General features: G+C 37.2%; 1 protein-coding gene across 1 annotated transcript in view; it reads right to left on the bottom strand.

Moving 5' to 3' along the window:
- Positions 1-133: 133 nt before the first annotated feature.
- The window catches only part of HS3ST1 (heparan sulfate-glucosamine 3-sulfotransferase 1), a 44,843-nt gene continuing 25,629 nt past the window's right edge, over positions 134-19,347 (bottom strand). The window contains exon 2 of the mRNA XM_044680178.1: positions 134-1,717. Coding sequence (XP_044536113.1) covers positions 648-1,628 — 981 coding nt within the window. The 5' untranslated portion in view covers positions 1,629-1,717 and the 3' untranslated portion in view covers positions 134-647. The remainder of the gene's footprint in view (positions 1,718-19,347) is intronic.

The raw sequence follows: 19,347 nt of genomic DNA, 5'->3' as shown, positions 1-19,347 counted from the left end.
CAGACCTAGAGCATCTGGCTTTTATGAGATGCTTCATAATCCATACAACGTTGAGACCCATACCCAGATATTTGCCAAATTTCACTTCAGTCTGGGAAAAAAGTGCTACTTCTGCGAATAATAAGGCATGTCAGGCAAGATACATTATTTTATGAGGCAAGTCAAAGAGATCTGATGACCACAGTGAGGCATTAAAAATTAAAAGAACTAAAAAAAAACAGATTGAGAAAACATAATGCACAAGCAATTTTTCATTGGAAAGTAATAAAGGGGTCTGGACGCTGCAGTCTCAAACTGCTGGTTGCCTCAGGTGTTTGGGGCAAATGGATTTTATACTGAGAAGGACAACACAGTCTCTAGCAAATCTTATGCAGTGAAATATTTTAGTTCCTTCATATAGAGACATCATACACCATGTTAACAACCATGAAAAACAATATACAAAATGCTTTCGATTTAACAAGTAGAAAAATATAACTAGTATATATGGCAATTGTGAATCTAATACTGTACATAAGTAATTTATGGATTTTACAAATAAATTATAGCTTCAATGCCCTTTGTTATTATTATTATTATTATTTTTTGTCTTTCCTAGACATACACCAGAACTTAGAGTAGAAAGGTTCAGAGCTTGGCTCGCCAGTCTAGTGCCAGTCAAATGTTCTGCCAACAAGCTCAAAGAATTTCTTATTTGGCTCATGAAAATATTCATGCAGTTTATTAAGTAATTTGGGATCCACTTGAGGGTGTGCTCTTCCTTTTGACTCATGTAAACACCGGTCTCTGCCACTGTCCCTTAGGCAGTAAAAGCCTTTTGTTTTATTAAAATAGAAGTTTGAAGCATTGATTTGTGGAGACAGCTTCAAGAACCTCTCTACCTTTTCTATTTCTGGGAAAGGGTCTCTAATGAGCTGATCCCCATCCACGATGTGAATGTGATCTAGCGGAAAATAACGGAGCCAGTTTTGCATGTGAAAATAATAAAGGCTCCGGTTTATTGCCTTGTATTCCACGTTGAGCTCACCATCTTTGATGAGAAACTCTTCAATGGATGGATAGGGTTTGTGTTTTTGCACATGGTTATAAAACACTTGAGTATAGTCCGACAGAACCCGCTCACTGGGATCTCTCAGGATAAGGAGCAGTCTGATGGACTGGTTCATGTTATAAACTCTCTCAGGCACTTTGGATGATGTGAAGTATGCAGGGGTTTTTTCCACAGTGAGCTGATGTGGGAAAGAGAAGGGCATCTGACTGAGGTACCATTCAAGACCGTTTCCATAGTGATCTTCCCAGTCAAAGTAATGGACTTCGCTTTCAGCAGCAGCTATCCCTGGGTGCAGACTGAGCATCTCTAGCAGGGCTCGGGTCCCCCCTTTCCTCACGCCGATGATGATGGTTTGGGGGAGGCGTTGGCTAGATCCATTCAGAGGAGGGCTATCTTGGAAGTCGCTCTTGAGAGATCCTTTCCTGAAGAGCTCTTTCTGCCCGGCTTCTGAAGGGGCTTCCACTTTCGGGCTATTGACAGGATGAGAAGGCACTATCTGCGGTTGAAGGATGAGCAGCACCGCTCCCAGAACAAGTGCTGTCATGGTGGACACTGGTCTGGCTTCACTTAACTGCATGAGGGGTCATGAAGCAACCGCTGCCCAGAAATGCCTTCACACAGCTCCTCCTTGTTCACGTCACATATATGTGGTCAGCACTGATATTACTGGAAAAGAAGACAATAGGCAGAGATTAGCCTATGAAATATGATCAAAGCCTTATTTTAACTAAAATAACTAACTTTGGGATAAGTCATTTCCCCTTCTCCTGGCTTCAGGTTGGTTTTTTTTCCCTCATAAAATGAGGTAATTGGACTTAAATATCTATCTTGAAAGGTATTCCAGCTCTGACATTCAATAGTCTTTGGGTCATTCCAGTTTCAGCATTCCTGAACAACCTATGGGTTATATACTTAATAAACCAAGTGCTTTAATGTTCTCAAGAGGACCCAGAGTGAACACCAATATCTGCTGAGTCTTATTTATAGATCATCAGACACAAGCTTTGGTAACTAATAGAAGCCATAATTGTAATTGTACTGTTTAGGGTTGGGACTCACATCATAGATCTTCTTTGACAACAACATCTGCACAAGAGAATCCTAACACCATCAGTAATATTCAATGCAATTAAGTATGAATGTCACACACTATTAATTATTCCTTATGTGTTTATTGTTTGTCAATGGTCTTCATTAATAAACATTTTTATTAGGGGCTCCCTCAAATAGTTGTATAAAATTTAATGTTATTTTTTTAAGTGTAGGAGTCAAAAGGAAGGGAACTCCTATTTGTGGGTCTCCCACTATAAGTTCAATGACCACATTAAGTAGTATATGAAATACCAAAATGTAGTGTGATCCCCTTCTTTTCTTTTTTTGGAGGCCAGGATGAAACTTTTATGCAATATTCCTTCTCTGGCTAAATTAATATGAAATAAAGATCTGAGATTTTTCTCCAGCTAATACTCTGAACCCCCACCTCAGGGTACAAAATATCCATGTGATGGATAAGCCTCCTACCCATGCAGATCCCTTGATGCATTAATATTCTCTATGAGTTGCCATGATCAATATAATTAATCACCTGGTAGCCCAAGGTGATGCATCTTTCTGAAATTACCTGGGGTATTCCCTAAGTAAAATACACACAGTTCATCCCTCATTGGATCCCCATTTGAAATATTTCCAATATAGTATACCAATAGAAATTATGCTCCACTGGTATAGATTTGAGAAACTGGGATCATCTCCATAATATGAAAGAATAATAAAACAATTTTTAGGAAAGAAACATAAATATTGAATGGCACCACTCTTTTGATACAGGGGGACAAATGTATTGTTGATGAGGCTATGGAGAAAGTTTAACTATGAACAGGATGGACTCCTTATAATTAAAAAGTATTCTATTTCTGGTAGCAAAGAACTCAAAAAAAGCATATCCCTATCAATTGGGAAACGGCTAAATTGTGATACAGTAATATAATGGCATAATGCAATATCTTTTTTTTTTAAACCCTCACCTTCTGTCTTGGAGTCAATACTAGGTATTGGCTTCAAGGCAGAAGAGTGGTAAGGGTGGGCAATGGGGGTCAAGTGACTTGCCCAGGGTCACACAGCTGGGAAGTGTCTGAGGTCAGATTTGAACCTAGGACCTCCCGTCTCTAGGCCTGACTCTCAATCCACTGAGCCACCCAGCTGCTCCCATAATGTAATGTCTTAACCACTAACAAATATGAAAACTTCATAAAGGCAATGAAAACTTTTGCATTTCAGATACTATTGATATATTTGGTTGTATATCACCATCTTTTCCAAATATATACTTCCTTGCTCCCACCTGGGCAGCCAGTGGATGGATTGTCAGACCTGGAGTCAGGAAGATTCATCTTCCTGAGTTTGAATCTGGACTCAGACACTTATTAATTCTGTGACTCTGGCAAGTCACTTAACCCTGTTTGCCTCAGTTTCCTCATCTGTAAAAGAGCTAGAGAAAGAAATGGAAAATCCATTCCAATATCTTTGACAAGAAAACCCCAAATGGGGTCATAAAGAGTCAAATACAATAGAAAAAAAATAACTGAAGCTAGGTGGTGGTAGTAGAGTGTATGGATGTGGAACAGTGACTATATTGATAAATGGAGTCAATATGATGGTTTCCTGAACTGGCAGCCAGGCACATGTCAGATAGTACGCTGGGCAATCATGTCCAGTCTCCAATAATGACACACTATGTGACCATGGGCAGATCACAAAATTTTTCCCCCAGTTTCCTTAACCACAAAATCAGCAGCATAATAACCTACCTCTCAGGCTTGTTGTGAGGAACAAATAAGAATATATGCAAATTTGCACATTGCCTGAAACACAGTAGGTATGTAATAAAAGAGAAGAATTTTTTCCCTTTTTTGTTTTTCAATATTTGCTCCAGTAGATACCTTCATGGGCAGGGCAGCAAGGAGAAGTATATGTGTAAATCCAGGTGATATTGAAACAAAATACATGTTTGTGTTGTTTTAAAAGATATTTTAACTTTTGCATTAAGAAGATCTTAGATTCAATTTCTGGTCTCTTGCCAAGAAGTCATTTCATCCGAGACTGACTCCTCAAGCAAAAAATGTGACTCATTAATATTTTCATCCCCTTCTTCAAAGGGGTAACATTAGAGTTGGCATGAAGAGCTAGATTCAGACCCTGCCTCTGACACAAGCTTGTGACCCTGGGAAAGACATTGGCAGAAGAGGTTTCATCATCCAGCGTCCTTTTTATCAATTAAGTTATAGGTCTTTTTCCCATTCTAGTTTCTTTTCCTATACCTATCTAACTCAGTCACTTTGTGATTCAAATGGAATAATATAAGTGAAATCACTTTGGAAAGTACTACCGAGATATGAGTTATTATCATCATTAATCAAGATAGATTGGAATTTGCTTCATTAGGATGAAAATTCTTCAAACTGCACAAATGGAAAATGGAACCTAGGAGGCCCTGCCTTGTCATCAAAGCAGCAGGGCTAATATTCTATTATACAAATTTAGTGTGCTGATTTTTGAATGTATATTAAGCAGTAATGTAATTAAAGCAATGTTGGCCTTTTGAGAATCATAGACCTTTAGAGCTGGAAGAAATCTTGGAGATGATCTAGAATAATTCCCTAATTAGAAAATTTAAAAACACACAAAAATAATACTGTGGTGAGGTCAGGACAGTTGATAAAAGTTTGGGATAAGTATCATGACCACATTTAGTGAAATGAAATAAGGACTTATCATCTGACAAATAACACATAATCTGCAAATTCATGTTGCTTTTTTTTTTGAAGTGGTGATTGTCCTAGAAAACTGGGTCCATGTTGTTGCTACAAGTCTAAGGTCATGCCTTCTGGATGCAAGCATTTTAAGTGAATTGGCCACTGAGTTAAAAAAACAGAACGATTGATCCATTCAGTCCAAGTCCATTCCTTTTTGAAGTTCAGGTCAACTGGATTGGCCAAATAAATCTATTATTTTTGCATTGTACTAGTATGACCTTAGAAATAGCTGTCAGTAAATCATCTTCATGTTTGTATTGAGATCTACCTCTGAGGATACCATTAGATGGGGGAGAAGACAATCGAATGTTGTCTGCATGACTAACCTCTCTCTGTCCACTAAAAAGAATGAATTAAAAATATCATTTACTAAAATACATATTTTGTCTTTTGCAGTATCATCCATTGATTCCCTGAGAGCTATTACCAACTACTTACATCACTCCTTCAACAAATATTTGCTGAACATCTATTATGTGCAAATGCTATGGTAGGTAATAAAGGTGAATAAAGATTAATAAGAGGTGATGCTTATGGATCATAAGATAGGCTGATAAGGGAAATAATTCCATCATGCATGGGACTACTGACAATGATACAAAGGTATCCTTTGGTTTTGATATACCATGGGTCAGCTTAAGATATTAAATGAGAATTTCAGGTGAGTTTTGTAGAAGTCACAGATGGCACACAAAGATCAGCAGATTTCAAAGAAAAGTTTTAGAACTCAGAAATGCATAAAATCTATGTGTAGTAGTATATAATAGCAGCATATTTTATTTTTTGATACCATAAATATACACAATTTCTTTAATTTTTTAATTCTTTAAATTAAATTTAAATTTAAGTTAAAAGAAAAAGAAAAAAATTTAGACTTCTTCTCTGGTACAAAGGGAGGGCCAAAACATTTTATGTGAATGTTCCATTTTGTACCTTTTACCCCTTCAACATGGAAGGGATATCTTTAGTCTGAAATTCTGACTCTATTCTATTATTCTCCCAATTGATAATTTCCTCTTCCCCAGGAAATACTGTATATATTCTTCATTATCCCATCCATGATATTCATGTTGCATTCTACCAATGAAATACAATCTCTTTGAGTGTGGGGGACTATGCATTTTTTTCTTTTGATCCTCAGTTCCTAGCAGAGTGCATCACACCTAAACAGTGCTTAACAAATATTCATTGAATGAATAAATCACAGGTTTTAGAGCTGGAAACATCTATTTTTTATAAATTAATATGAAGTAATAAATAAGTCCTGGACCTCTATTTAGGAGGCTTGAGTTTGTATTCTAGTTGTGCTATATTTGAAAATTGCTTAACCTTTATGTAGTTTTGATAGACAACTCACATGGTTATTATTAAATCTATTAAAGCTCACTTAAATATGAACTATAAATATCGATTGTTATTGTGATGACAATAATAATTCTTGTCACAAAATTTTCTTGGGCACTTAAAAAACTCCTTTGTTTCCATACTATACCTCATTTGGCTAAATTAAGTTCTAATTAAAATTTGGCATATATTATGAGTCTATGAAAAGCAAAGTCTCAGGTTAGGCACTGAAGGACTAGAACCTGGTAAACTGGTTGAAGAAATGAAAATCAAGGGAAGTAGGATTTTTTTTTCCTCAGGCCCAGTATAGGGATGGTGAAGAAGGTATGACTTTTCCATTTTAAGAAAGACACCAGAATCCAAAAATCAGAATTCATTCCTCATAGTCCTTAGCAAGGCTATGTCTTCTGGGATGGGAAACATAGGTCCCCTGGAGTCGTCTTCTCATAAGTGTACTCTAGCTCAAATTGTCCCTTTTGGAACTTGTCTGCCTTCCTCCCTCATTTCCATAAGAGTATACAAAGATGATTTGTTATCCTTCTCTCTCATCTCCACTCCAACTGAGCTGTGATCAAGGGGAGGGGAGATTTAACTTGCTGTAGGGGCATTTCTTCTCAGTTAAAGACTTAATGATGATGAAAAGACTTGTGTTTCCCACACAAATAGTCCCTGATCTGTTTTCTTCTCTGTAAAAGGGTAGATAGTATTAGTATCTCCTTTATTTGGGTGTTTTGAAACTCAAGAGAGATAAAGTTCATGAAGTGTTTTGCAAACCAAATTAACTAATATTTAGTAAGATTTTCTTTTGAATTATCAAAAACCAACTATAGGTATCTCAATAAGTGAAAGAAAATACTTTTCTCCCTATTTCCACCCTCTCTACACTCAAGGGAAGAGATAAAACACAATTATGATAATCACTCATATTTGAACCTAAAAACCTGTCAACTTGGATTGGCTTTCAAATCTTCCTATGTCACTGGTGTTCAATGAAAATAGCAGCAAAGTTGGTAGAGGCTCATCACAAGATGAACTGTTATGTGAAAATTATACAGGTCTTTTCAAATTACATAAAAGTCCATTTCTATATAATCCTTATTTCAACCAAACTTGAAGAATTGAATTTGGCAAGTCGATTTGTTCATGTCAATGATCTATTCCATCCCCATCCCCACAATGTAGACTGCTTGGAAATATTTTCTTTCCCCTTTCCATGAGTTTAATCCACAAAGCCATCCAATTGTATGGTGAAGAGATCTGTTTATTATGCCTATTGTGTGGAGATTTTAGAAGTTTTGGCAGCACCTTCTCTGAAATTTCATTGCTGTCCTAAAAACCCTAATTCCTCTCACTTCCATCAGACTCTTAGCTGCTAGCCTTCTTTATACAAAAGACTGAAGTCATCTGATTTTAACAAATCTCAAAATTTTTAGTACTTTAATTTATCATGTTCCTTCCAGCTTCAAAGGTTAAATTAGCTGTTCTCCTTGGCAAGGTTAAAACTTTTACCAACATTCTTACTAGGTAACTTACCAACATTCTTACCAGGTAACCTCCCAACCTTGTTCCATCAAAGATCATTCCCCCTTTCCATTTATCTGCAATTATTCTTCTCTGCAGGCTCTTTACACTTAGCTTATAAATATACTCAGTTCTTCTGTAACTAAAAACAGCAAGGGCAAATAAATACACTAAATAACTAGAAACACTCAAAAACTTTCCTTCTTTTTGTTGAATTATTGAATTATTGAAACCCAACTAGAGGCATCATCCTGCCTCGCTCTTCTTCCTCACTGTCAAACAGAGAAACTTGTACTAGTTGCCTGTTGCCTCTACTTACTCACTACCAACCAGTCTTCACTGCCTTGTCATCTGACTTTTGTCCTTATCATTCTAGAATATTTATTCATATTTACTGAGTGGGAAGTGGGAGGAGTTGGGGGCTTTAGGAGAGAAAAAATACTTTGGAACAGCTGTTATGGAGAACATGTTGTCAAACCCTCTAAAATTCAAAGGAGTTAGCCACAATAAACAGACCTCCTCCTTATGTAAGTGAGGGTTCTATCAACACCTATGGAAAAGGGAAAGAAAAACAAAAACCTTTCCCACTTTCCAGACAACCCTCAACCAAAAGACTTTCTAAACTGGAATTTATCAAATTTAACTTGATAAAGATTATATGAAAATGGACTTTAGGGAACTCAGAAGATCTAGATAACATTGATTCTATAGTCCCTGTTTATCATTAGCACCTCTATAATCCTTGCTATTATTTTCTTTGAAGACCAAAGGCATAATTAATAGTGAAGGTGAACCTAAGTTGGTAACTAGGTTTATAGCTTCAAATATGAGTAATCTCCATAATTGGGCTTTGTCTCTCCCTTTAAGCTGGAGGTGAGGGACTAGGGAGAAAAGAGGGAGGCAGTTTCTTTGACCTGCAGGGATGCCTCTAGTTGGGTTTCAATAATTCAAAAGACAAGATTCCTTGCCTTAGGTTGCACTTGGTTTACATTTATCACATGGTCCAGCACCCCTGGGAAGCTGTTAATTAGGTGCCAAATACATATGAAAGGAAAGAGGGGGAAGAAGAACAAGAGGACTTTCAAATTCCTCCTTTAAAGCTGAATATTTTACTAGAGAAAGGCAAGAAAATAACCCCCTGAACAAAGAGACCTTTTTGTGTGTCTCTTTTATTATCTGAATAGTCTGAAACTGGGTTTCAAATGTAATTATTTCTACCATTTTCTATGTTCCTTGCACTGGAATAGGTGCTGGAACAAAATTAATATTTTATTAGTGTGGCAGGGAAGAAGAGTCAGTTTGATGTACTTTGTGAGTGTCTGTTGGTCTGTCCTAAATCTTCCTGGTCCTGATTTACCCTTTGAGGCAGACAGAATTCTGTCTTTAGAGTCTGAGGACCTGAATTCAGATCCTGACTCTGAATTTGGAAGCATTTGCTCCCAGAGGATCACTGGACAAATCATTGTCTTTGCATCTTGATTTATAGGTTCCTTTTTGCTTTGAAATGCTTTGAAAAGCCTTTAAACTGCTTAACATGAACATGAAAGGTGGTTTTGTCTAATAAAACCAAGACTATGGAGACTCTGAATTAACCATAATATCTAGAAGTGCTTTAAGGGGAAAACCAGAAAATTTTTAGATTCACAAAAGAGATATTACATTTGTTTTAGGCCTGGGTATGGGGTTGTTTGTTGCCTTCAGGGAACAGAGGGTTGGGGAGATGGAATGAGTGTCTCATACAGTGTGTCCCTAGAGTCTCGGTGCAGTTTTAAGTTTATAATTGTCAAAACAAATAGATTTTAAGTACATCAAATAAGGTTAATATTAATATAGCTTTTAAATGTTGTATGACTTTTTAAAAACTGCATTAACTTTTGGGACACCATGTCTTATCTTTAGGTCAATCTTAAGTTGACTTCACCTTTCCCATCTTCCACTGTAGCTACAAGATGCTGTATGTAAAGTGGAAGAAAGCAGAAAATCGAATTTCTGTAAAGTGAGATTTGGTGGCTGATCCTTCAGCTTACTTTTTGGGTGACTGATTAAATCATTTCCCCTTTCTGACCCTTAGATCCCCTGTTAGTGCAATGAAAAAAGAAAACTCATAGAATTCTCTTCCTCACAGGTGGGAGTGAGGAAAGGACTTTGCAAATGTTAAAGTCTTTGGAAAAGGTCAAGGCTATCCTGGTTTTCTGTCTTATAATGTCAAAAGATATAGAGAAAGGGACAGCTAGGCAGCTTAGTGGATTGAAAGTCAGGCCTAGAGAAGGGAGGTCCTGTGTTCAAATTTAATCTCAGATACTTCCCAGCTATGTGTCCCTGGGGAACTCACTTAACCCCAATGCTTAGCCTTTCCACTCTTCTGCTTTGGAACCAATACTCAGTATTGATTGTAAGACGGAAGGTAAATATGTATTAAAAAAAAGAGTTAGAAAAATGTCTCCAAGGCATTTTGGTAAACCCACTATGGGGAAACTAGAGGAAGTCATGGGCAAGGGACACACAGAACAAGAAGCATTGTAAGCTATACCTTTGGAAGGTGAAGTCACATTGATGACATCATGGGTCCATAAAAATACTGAAATATTATTAAAATTATTATAATTACTTAACTATTATGTTTTCCTAGTATATATAGCATCCCAGAATGAGGGCTTGGGACCAGAAAGGAGGGAAGGAAAGAAAAAAGAGAGCATTTATTCTTTAGTATATATAAAAACTATGCTAAGTCCTGAGAATATAGTTGTCAGTCCATACCAGACAGCCTGTAGTATAGTGGGTAGAATATTGGGCATGGAGTCTGGAAGACCCAAGTTCAAATATGGCCTCATAATTTTACTCTGTGAGATGAATACACTGTGGTAAAATCGAGTGTAATGGACTTCTCTACTAGCAGCAATGCAATGATCCAAAACATTTCTGAGGGTCTCATGAGAAAGAATGCTATCCACATCCAGAGAAAGAACTGTGGGAGCAGAAACACAGAAGAAAAACAATTGCTTGATCACGTGGGTCAATGGGGATGTAGACTCTAAGAGATCACCCTAGTACAAATATCAATAATATGTAAATAGGTCTTGATCAATGACACATGTAAAATCCAGTGGAATTGTGCATTGGCTATGGGAGGGGGGAAGGAGGAGGAGAGGGAAAGAATATGAATTATATAAACATGGAAAAATTTTCTTAATAAAATAAAATTTAAAAAAATTTTTAAAAAAGAATTTTACTCTCTGACTATGGGCAAGTCACTTAATCTCTGTTTGTCCTAGTTTCCTGAACTATGCTCTCAAGGATCTCACATCAATATGTGGAGAAAATAAGCATGTAGTAGATTTTAGTGTCAAAATCGATGGCAAGGCTCTGTAGTCCTAACATATAACACCTTTCCAGAAAGGTATGGGTTAGCCTAAAAGGCCATCAAGTACGTATCCATCTTTGAAATGTTTTTTCATCTCATTAATATTCTAATACTGAAATTGAATTGTGATGTCAGAGATTTGGAAGACCCCTTTAGCCATAAAGATGGCAGTCAACCCATGCCTCCCAATCCTGTAACTTGTCCATGTCCATGTCCTCCCATAAGTTTGCCTTAGGGTTCACCCAATGTGCTGAAGACGTTTTTTTTTTTTGCATTCTCCATCTTCTTTTCCCTCTCCCTCTTTTGAAAATGAATGGACCACTCACTCTGTGAGTCTACCTTTCTACCATCTTGCCTTACTGCAATACGACTAGCCTCATTTTCTCTTCCTATTTTAATCATTCAAATTTTGCCTGTCTTCTAACACAAAGGAGTAAAAATTATTTTTGAATTCCTGGGACATCTGAAGTTTACTGAAGACTTAGTATAGGAAGGGTAAAAATAGAAATGCTCCTTCCTATAAAGTCATCTTCCTGGGCAAATCCACACTACTACTAACTCATCTTTAGAAAAGGTGGATGTATCTCCCTTTCTGTCTTTGCATGACTGCTTAGGCTCACTCTTGTAATGGTGTCAAATGGATATATTTGCCAGGTCATCTCCAAAATCCAGAAGGTTGGAAACAAAAGCCTCAGCTGGTGCCTGTCAGTCTCAGAAAGGACATTGATATTTCAAGAGCTGCATAAATATTTATTTTCTCAAAATTGCCTACATACGACACTCTTCAATAAATGTTGACATTCAGTTTTGTTTGGATTTACTTATGGTAATTGTGCTAGGGGTAGGAAGAGATTCACTTCAGGATACATACACCCTCAAAAGTCAGGCCACACAGTTTTATAAGTTTTCATTCTATTCAGTACCTGAAAGGTAGATTTAGTTGTTTCTCTTTCAATCCGAAGAGGATTACCAAAAAGTACCCTCTATTAGTCCATTTTCTCCTTTGAACAGTGAGCTCTTTGATAGTAGGGGCCACTTTTGTTTTTCTTTGTATTCCTTACTGGGTGGCTAGGTGCTTACCAAATAGTTATTAGCATGATTTGGCTCTCACTCTTATCTTCTCCTTCTATTTCTATCCATACTGTTCTAGTAAGCTTCCTTGCCTATAGATCTCTTTATGGCATTCCTATGCTAAATATGATGACTACAGTCTTTCTTTGGCTCCATATTAACATCCAAATGAAGTCCAAATGTCTTAAAGTCCTCCACAATGAATGGCATCACTATCTTTGCAAAGTTATCACATAGTACTCCCCTCTTTTCTTCCACATACCACCCAAGTGACATTTCTGATCCCTCGGTCCTCCTGTCATATCTTGCTTCTGCACTTTTGTTCATGCTGCTCTTATACTTAAGACGACTTCAGGTTGTTTATTTTTTTTCTTGAATTCTTGAACTTCCCTTAAAAGCCAGTTGAAATGCAATTCCTCTGGGAAGCTATCCTTATTCTCAATCCCTATAACACTGACAACCTTCCACCACAATTCTTCAGTAAACATATCATGTAGTCATTTATGCACACAAGGAGATCCAAAGGGAGTCCAGTACCCCCTTTCCATGATATTATAGGCCAAAGGCATGTGAATAGAAGGGAGAGAGATGAGGATCTAGGTAGTTTAATCATGAAGGACAGGCATCAACTGTGACTACTGGAAATGATTAAATGAGTACCTAGACAAAGCTTATAGGTTCAGGAGCCTGGACAACTATGGAATTCTACTGAGAGTTGAGGACAACCTGGGAAGAAGTGATGGTGGGGACAGCAAGAGTTAGGATAAAGGCAGTAGGCACTAGCACAAATGAGTAAGCAAATCATAGGAGGAAACAGGTAAGCAGTAAAATTCAGACACTGCTCTTCACTAAAGTCCTCACCACTTCATGGTCCTGAGATTTTGCCTATAACTGTTGCTATTTTTAGAGGGACTAACTGAACTTGTTTTTAATTTAAGAATTTTGTTCATCTAATCATCCCAGCACTTGGTACAATGACTTGAACAGAGGATCACAGAATCATGGATTTAGAAGTAGAAGTGACTTTAGAAGTCATTTTGGCTAAGACTCCCTTTTCATAAAATAAACCAAAGCCTGAGAGGTTGTGATCTCTTACGGTCATACAAATATTAACTGTCAGGGCTGTGATTTGAATCCTGACCCTCTCATTCCAAATCCAACATTATATCCACTGCATCGTAACACATAATAGGTACTTAATATTTATTAAAGTGAATCAAATCTAGATTGACATGCAACCAAATTATAAATTCTATTTATTATGTCCTTGACAAGTACTTTTCCATCATCCTTTGCTTGAATGCATATAATGAGAGAGGAACAGACTACATTCTAAAGTAGCCCATATAGATTTTGAGCAAATCTAATTGGTTGGAAGTTTGTCCTCATATCAAGCTTAAATTCATCTCTTTGAAACTCCTAACCATCATTCCTATTTCTATTTTCTGACTCTAAACAGAATACGTCAAACTTCTCTTCTAATAAGTGAAGAAAACTATTACCACCCTTAAGTCTTATCTTCTTCAGGCTAACTATTTCTAGTGTTTCAACCAATCCTCTTAACAATATGAGAAATATTCCCCTCAGAATTCCAATCCTCTTCATCTGGTCGTGCACCAACTGCCTGAGATGTAGGACCCAACTTGAAAACAATACTCTCTACCTATGATCTGACTAGGGGAGAAGACAATGAAATTATCATTTCCATCACCAGAGACAATCTGTGTCAACTTCATTGCATTTGGGGTAACCACAATTTCATACTACTGTTTCCTACTATGTTTAAATTCCACTGTAGAAAGAACCCTTCATCATTTGAAGGAACAAAAAAATTATAGACTTCAAGCTATTCATCAAAACAATTTGGCACTAGTTTAAAAATATACAGTAGATCAATAAAACAGACTAGACAAGACTCCTTAAGCCTTCCATCATACACCCTTATCTATTTTTTTAACTGAGGATCTTGCCTTATACTTCACCAGAAAACAAACAATTAAGGACATATAGCCAAGAGCTCACTGTTTTCTCTCATCATCTGATATCACTCAGACTTCTTCCTTCACGATGCCCTCCTTTGCTCTTACTTGAAGAGATGTAAGGGGCGTATAGGATGTCCAGGGAAAACTAGTATTTCTTCTATAAGGGCTTTCTGAACTCTTTTCAGGGCTATTTTGCCTTTTGGTGTCTTCTTGCTACCCATATCTCACCTGCGGCACTAAGATGCTATATCATCCATAAAGGACCACATCCCGGGAAACCTGTGCAGCCAGGCTCAACCAGGTTGAAGATAACTATGAGTTGGGGAGGGTGGTCTACTGAGACATGTGAGGACTTCTTCCAGTAGAAAGGACAGATGAGAATAATTTGTTCCAGTGGCCAAGAAGGTGGTGAAGCGGGAGTGCTTAGAGCTTGGTTAGGCATAAAAGAAGTAAAGGTTATGCACTGAATGAATCATTTTGATTCTTTTCAAGTACAAAGGCCAGCAACCAAACAACATGAAGAGGGGCACTCATCTTAACAAAGGCAAACTCCTTCACATGCCCCATTATTTCCATCTACTATCATCTTTAGCAAATTGGCTCCTCTATCATATTCATAATCCTTCTAGTCTTCAGTCTTTCACTATCTTTCACAAGCTGCTCCTATGCTACCTACAAACATATTCATGTATATTCTATCCTTAAGAAACCCTCCTGATATCCCCCCACCAGCAATCTTGTATTTCTTTTTCCTTTTTCAAATAATCACCTTGAGAGATTCATCTATACTCGACACCTCTATTTCTGATTTACTTCTAAAACTCTCTAAAATCTGGCTTCTGATATCATTCAACTGAAATTATCCTCTCTGAAGTTATCAGCAGTCAGTCTCTCTCTCTCTGTCTCTCTGTCTCTCTGTCTCTCTGTCTCTCTGTCTCTCTCTCTCTCTCTCTCTCTCTCTCTCTCTCTCTCTGTCTCTCTCTTTAAAACTCTTACCTTCCCTCTTGGAGCCATTGGCTCCAAGGCAGAAGAGTGGTAAGGGCTAGGCAATGGGGGTTAAGTGACTTGTCCCAGGGTCACACAGCTAGAAACTGTCTGAGGCCAGATTTTGAACCTAGGACCTCCAGGTATCTAGGTCTGGCTCTCAATCCACTGAGCTACCCAGCTATCCCCTCAGCAGTCTCTTAATTGATGGGCCTTTTCTCATTCCTGATTTGTCTTGATATCTCTGCTTTTGAAACTCCTAATGAGCCTCCTCTGAACACCCTCAGGTCCAGAAGATTTTATCAAACTGCTCCTTGCTGGTTTTCCACCCACCTTTTCTGAGTCTATATCTTTTGTTGAATATTCACCCAAGTCATGATCACTAACCACTGGTTTTCCTAAGACTCTGTATTTAGTCTTCTTTTCTCCCTCCATAATATCTTGCTTTATAACTATATTAGCTTTCATTGATTTAATTATCAACACTATTCAGATGATTTTCATATCTATATTTCTATGGAACTCCAATCTCTCATTATAAGTTCCTTTTGACATCTCAATTTGGAAATCCCATAGTCACTTTGAGTTTAACATGAAAAATAATTCATTATGTTTCTCAAAAAACACTCCTCTCTTCCCATTTCCCCAAATTTCCTAGGGTAAAACCTGTCCCCAAAAGGAACAGTCTTTACTTTTACTTGCCCTCCCACCCCACATATCCAAACTGTTTTTATTTCTTCATACCTCCCAATATATAACCTTTCATCAAGTCAACATTACCAAAGCCACCACCATATTGGAGGATTTTATAACCTCATGCCTGGCTATGTACAATAACCTTCTAGTTAGCTTTCTTTCCTCATCTTTCTCAATTCCAATCCATCCTCCACTCAGATATGAAAGCCATCTTCCTAAAGTATAAGTCTGACCATTTCAATAAGCTCGAATGGTTCCATATTTCCCAAGATAAATATAAAATACATAAATACATAAAGCCCTTCAAAAATTGACCTCTTCCTATCCTCCCGGTCTACTTAAAGTTTATTTCTCTCCACATAGTAGAAGCAATTAGGTGATCTGGTGGATAAAAAGAATGAAAATTAGAATTAGAAAGACCTTAGGTTAAATCTCACCTCAGACATCCACTATTGTATGAACATAGCCAAGTCATTTAGCCTCTGTTTCCTAATATGTAAAATAGGGTAATAGGGTAATAATAGCTTCTATCTCAGGGAAATACTGAGAACCAAATAAGAAGTGCCTTGAAAACTTTAAAGTATTATATAAGTGCTAGTTATTAATAAATTCAGCTGGCTGACTGAGCATAGACTGTTAGATTTGGACTCTGCAAGATAATCTGAATCCTAACTCAGGCCTTAACTTTCTATTTTGCTATTGGCAAGTCAATTAAACACTGCCTGTTTCCTCATTTGTAAAATAGGGGAAGGAGACCTCCCATAATTGTTACAAAAAACAGTGAGATAATACATGTAATGTTATTTGTGTTATATAAAGATTTACTATTATTACTCTACAATCCAGCTACACTGGCTTATTTGTTATTCCTCCCACAGGTAACACTCTTATCTCCAACTCTTAACTTTTCCATTCACTGTAATTCCTGGAATTCTCTCCCTCCTCACCTCTTCCTCTTGGATTTCCTAGCTTCTATCATGCATCAGCTTGGATCTACTTTCTCTAAAAAACTTTTGCCTGATCTCTCCTGCTGCTAATTTTTTTTTTCTCTAGAATGTTTTCTAAAAATGCTTCACATATACACATATGTATAAACGATATGTGCATATGTACATATACTTATATTTAATATAGATAGTTATTTGTATGTTGTCTCCTCTATTAATTTATGAGTTCCTTGAGGGCAGAGAGCATATTTTGCCTTTGTTTCTTATAGTATTTATCACGGGGCCAATATAACTAGTTGATTGACTACTTAGAATTATGAATAGAAAGTGATTTAAAATGCCCATGCCTTTTCTCCATATTTTCTACTCTTGCTATGAGGCATATACTCCCAAAAAAGTCAATATTTTAGAAAAAGATCTATATACATTAAAATATTTATAGTGGTATTATTTTCTTTTTCAGGTAGCCAAGTTGAAGAACCAGAGTAGACGCCCATCGATTGGGGCATAATTAAACAAGCTAACCAACTTCAGAAAGTACGTTAGAAGTCCTTTTTTCTTTTTTGGAAAATTTATTTAATTAGTTAATTTAGAATATTTTTCCATGGTTACAAGATTCATGTTCTTTCCCTCTCTCCTTCCATATTATAAGACCTCTTTCCATATTATTGATGTATGCATTAGGGTGATCTCTTAGAGTCTACATCCCCAATCATATCCCCATCAACCTATCTGATCAAGTAGTTGTTTCTCTTCTGTGTTTCTGCTCCCACAGTTCTTTCCCTGGATGTGGATAGCATTCTTTCTCATAAGTCCCTCAGAATTGTCCTGGATCATTGCATTGATGCTAATAGAGAAGTCCATTACATTTGATTATAGCACAGCGTATCAGTCTCTGTGTTGTATACATTAGAGGTTTGTGTGTATATGTATATGGGTTTTTGTATATGCATACAGCTTGCCATAGTCCCCTTTGCTTGCTGGACAAGCCTATGTAATTCTCAGAATTATGTTTTTAAATGCATAAAATAAAATACATGGGATTATAAAGGAAACCAATTAAGTTGAAATAAACCAATCAATTTTTTTAACAAGTTGATAATCATCAGGTTAAGAATCCCCATAGCACCTGAATATATCAAAACATAACTTTATTCTAAGAAACAAATGAAAATAATTCATAGAGTGAATCTTGGGAAGACATATGTAGTGATGAATAGGGAAAGTAGAACCAGGGAACAGAATTTATAATGGCTTCACCAATATAAATGAAAAGAATAGAGCACTAAAACTATGCAAAAGTAAAATAAGCAAGCCTGACCCACTTTGCAAAAGGAGGGGAAAATGGGTGAGGAATAGTTCAGACAACTTCGGATTTATTCATGTGTTTTTCAGTTTTGATGCACTTTAAAAAATGTTCCATATGATAATTGTTGGCCCTTTAGGAAGGAGAGTTGGGGGATACTTTGGGAAATGTAAGTGATGTTGGAAAAAATGAAATCATTAACATATATATAAAAGAACCCTGAGGTATTTTTTTAACATATGAACAGCTTTTTAGCCATAATCTTTCTAATCCTGAATAAGTGACTGAATGTTCCCAGTCCACCATGGCCCTGGTCCTGAAGGAATTAAAGCTAATGACAGGTCAGGAACCATTCTAAAATGTTTTCCTAGGGGGCTTTAACCAAAGGTGCTCTACTGTGGGGAGGTCATAGGGATGCAGAAAGAGAAGCTCCGAATTACCCATTTTTATTCTCAGATATTTTGCAACCTGGGTTGTGATGACCTAAATAAATCCTACATCAGAGAAACCAACATGCTGACATTGTCAAGGGCTGACACAGTTACCTGAGAATAGGGTGGGCTGGGGCTCTCATTACCTTGTGCTGCTTAGCAGAATGGGGATATGCTGGTGGGCGGGCAGGCTTCAGCTGCCAGACAGGACTGATTTCTGCCTATGCTGTTACTGAACATGCTTGAGGCTTGGCTGAATTTGGAAACTGCCAGAGATGAAAGTCCTCTGAAATGATCATGTTTGGCTTCTGCATAAATAGGAGCGTTTTTAAGAGATCTAATTGTAAATGAAGCAAGGGTCAATGAATTTTATACCTGGGTCTGAGTGGTAAATAGTCAAAGCAAAAATGGACTGGGACTGCTGGGAGATACCTCTCACCTGAGGGATCCTGCAATACTTTTTTTTTTTTTTGCCTCTTGCTCTCTTTTTTATTGGGTTACTTCGGTCTAAATCTAGGGATACCTCAGATCTAAGCCGAAACCCTTAAATCCCTTGAAAAGTAAACTTATCCACATGTGGGTCAGTATGAAAAAAGACGTGTGCAGAATTCTCTGTGTAGATACTCCCTCCTTCTCTCAGCCTTAGTAGAGAAATTCTAAGGAGGTACTTGAGTCTAAATTAAATGATTTGTCCCAAAATAGACAGCTAGGAATGTTAGAGATTCATTTGAACCCGTGTTCTTGACTTTTTGGACAGCAGGTGGTACATTAGAGCACTAGACCTGGAGTCAAGAAGAACTGAATTTAAATCTGATTTCTGCTAGCTGGGTGACCCTGGGCA

The sequence above is a fragment of the Gracilinanus agilis genome, chromosome 6 (genome assembly GCF_016433145.1).
Source record: "Gracilinanus agilis isolate LMUSP501 chromosome 6, AgileGrace, whole genome shotgun sequence".
In the NCBI taxonomy this organism is placed as follows: Eukaryota; Metazoa; Chordata; class Mammalia; order Didelphimorphia; family Didelphidae; genus Gracilinanus; species Gracilinanus agilis.
Note: the sequence above shows the minus strand (reverse complement) of the source record. Positions and strands in the feature narration are given on the sequence as shown.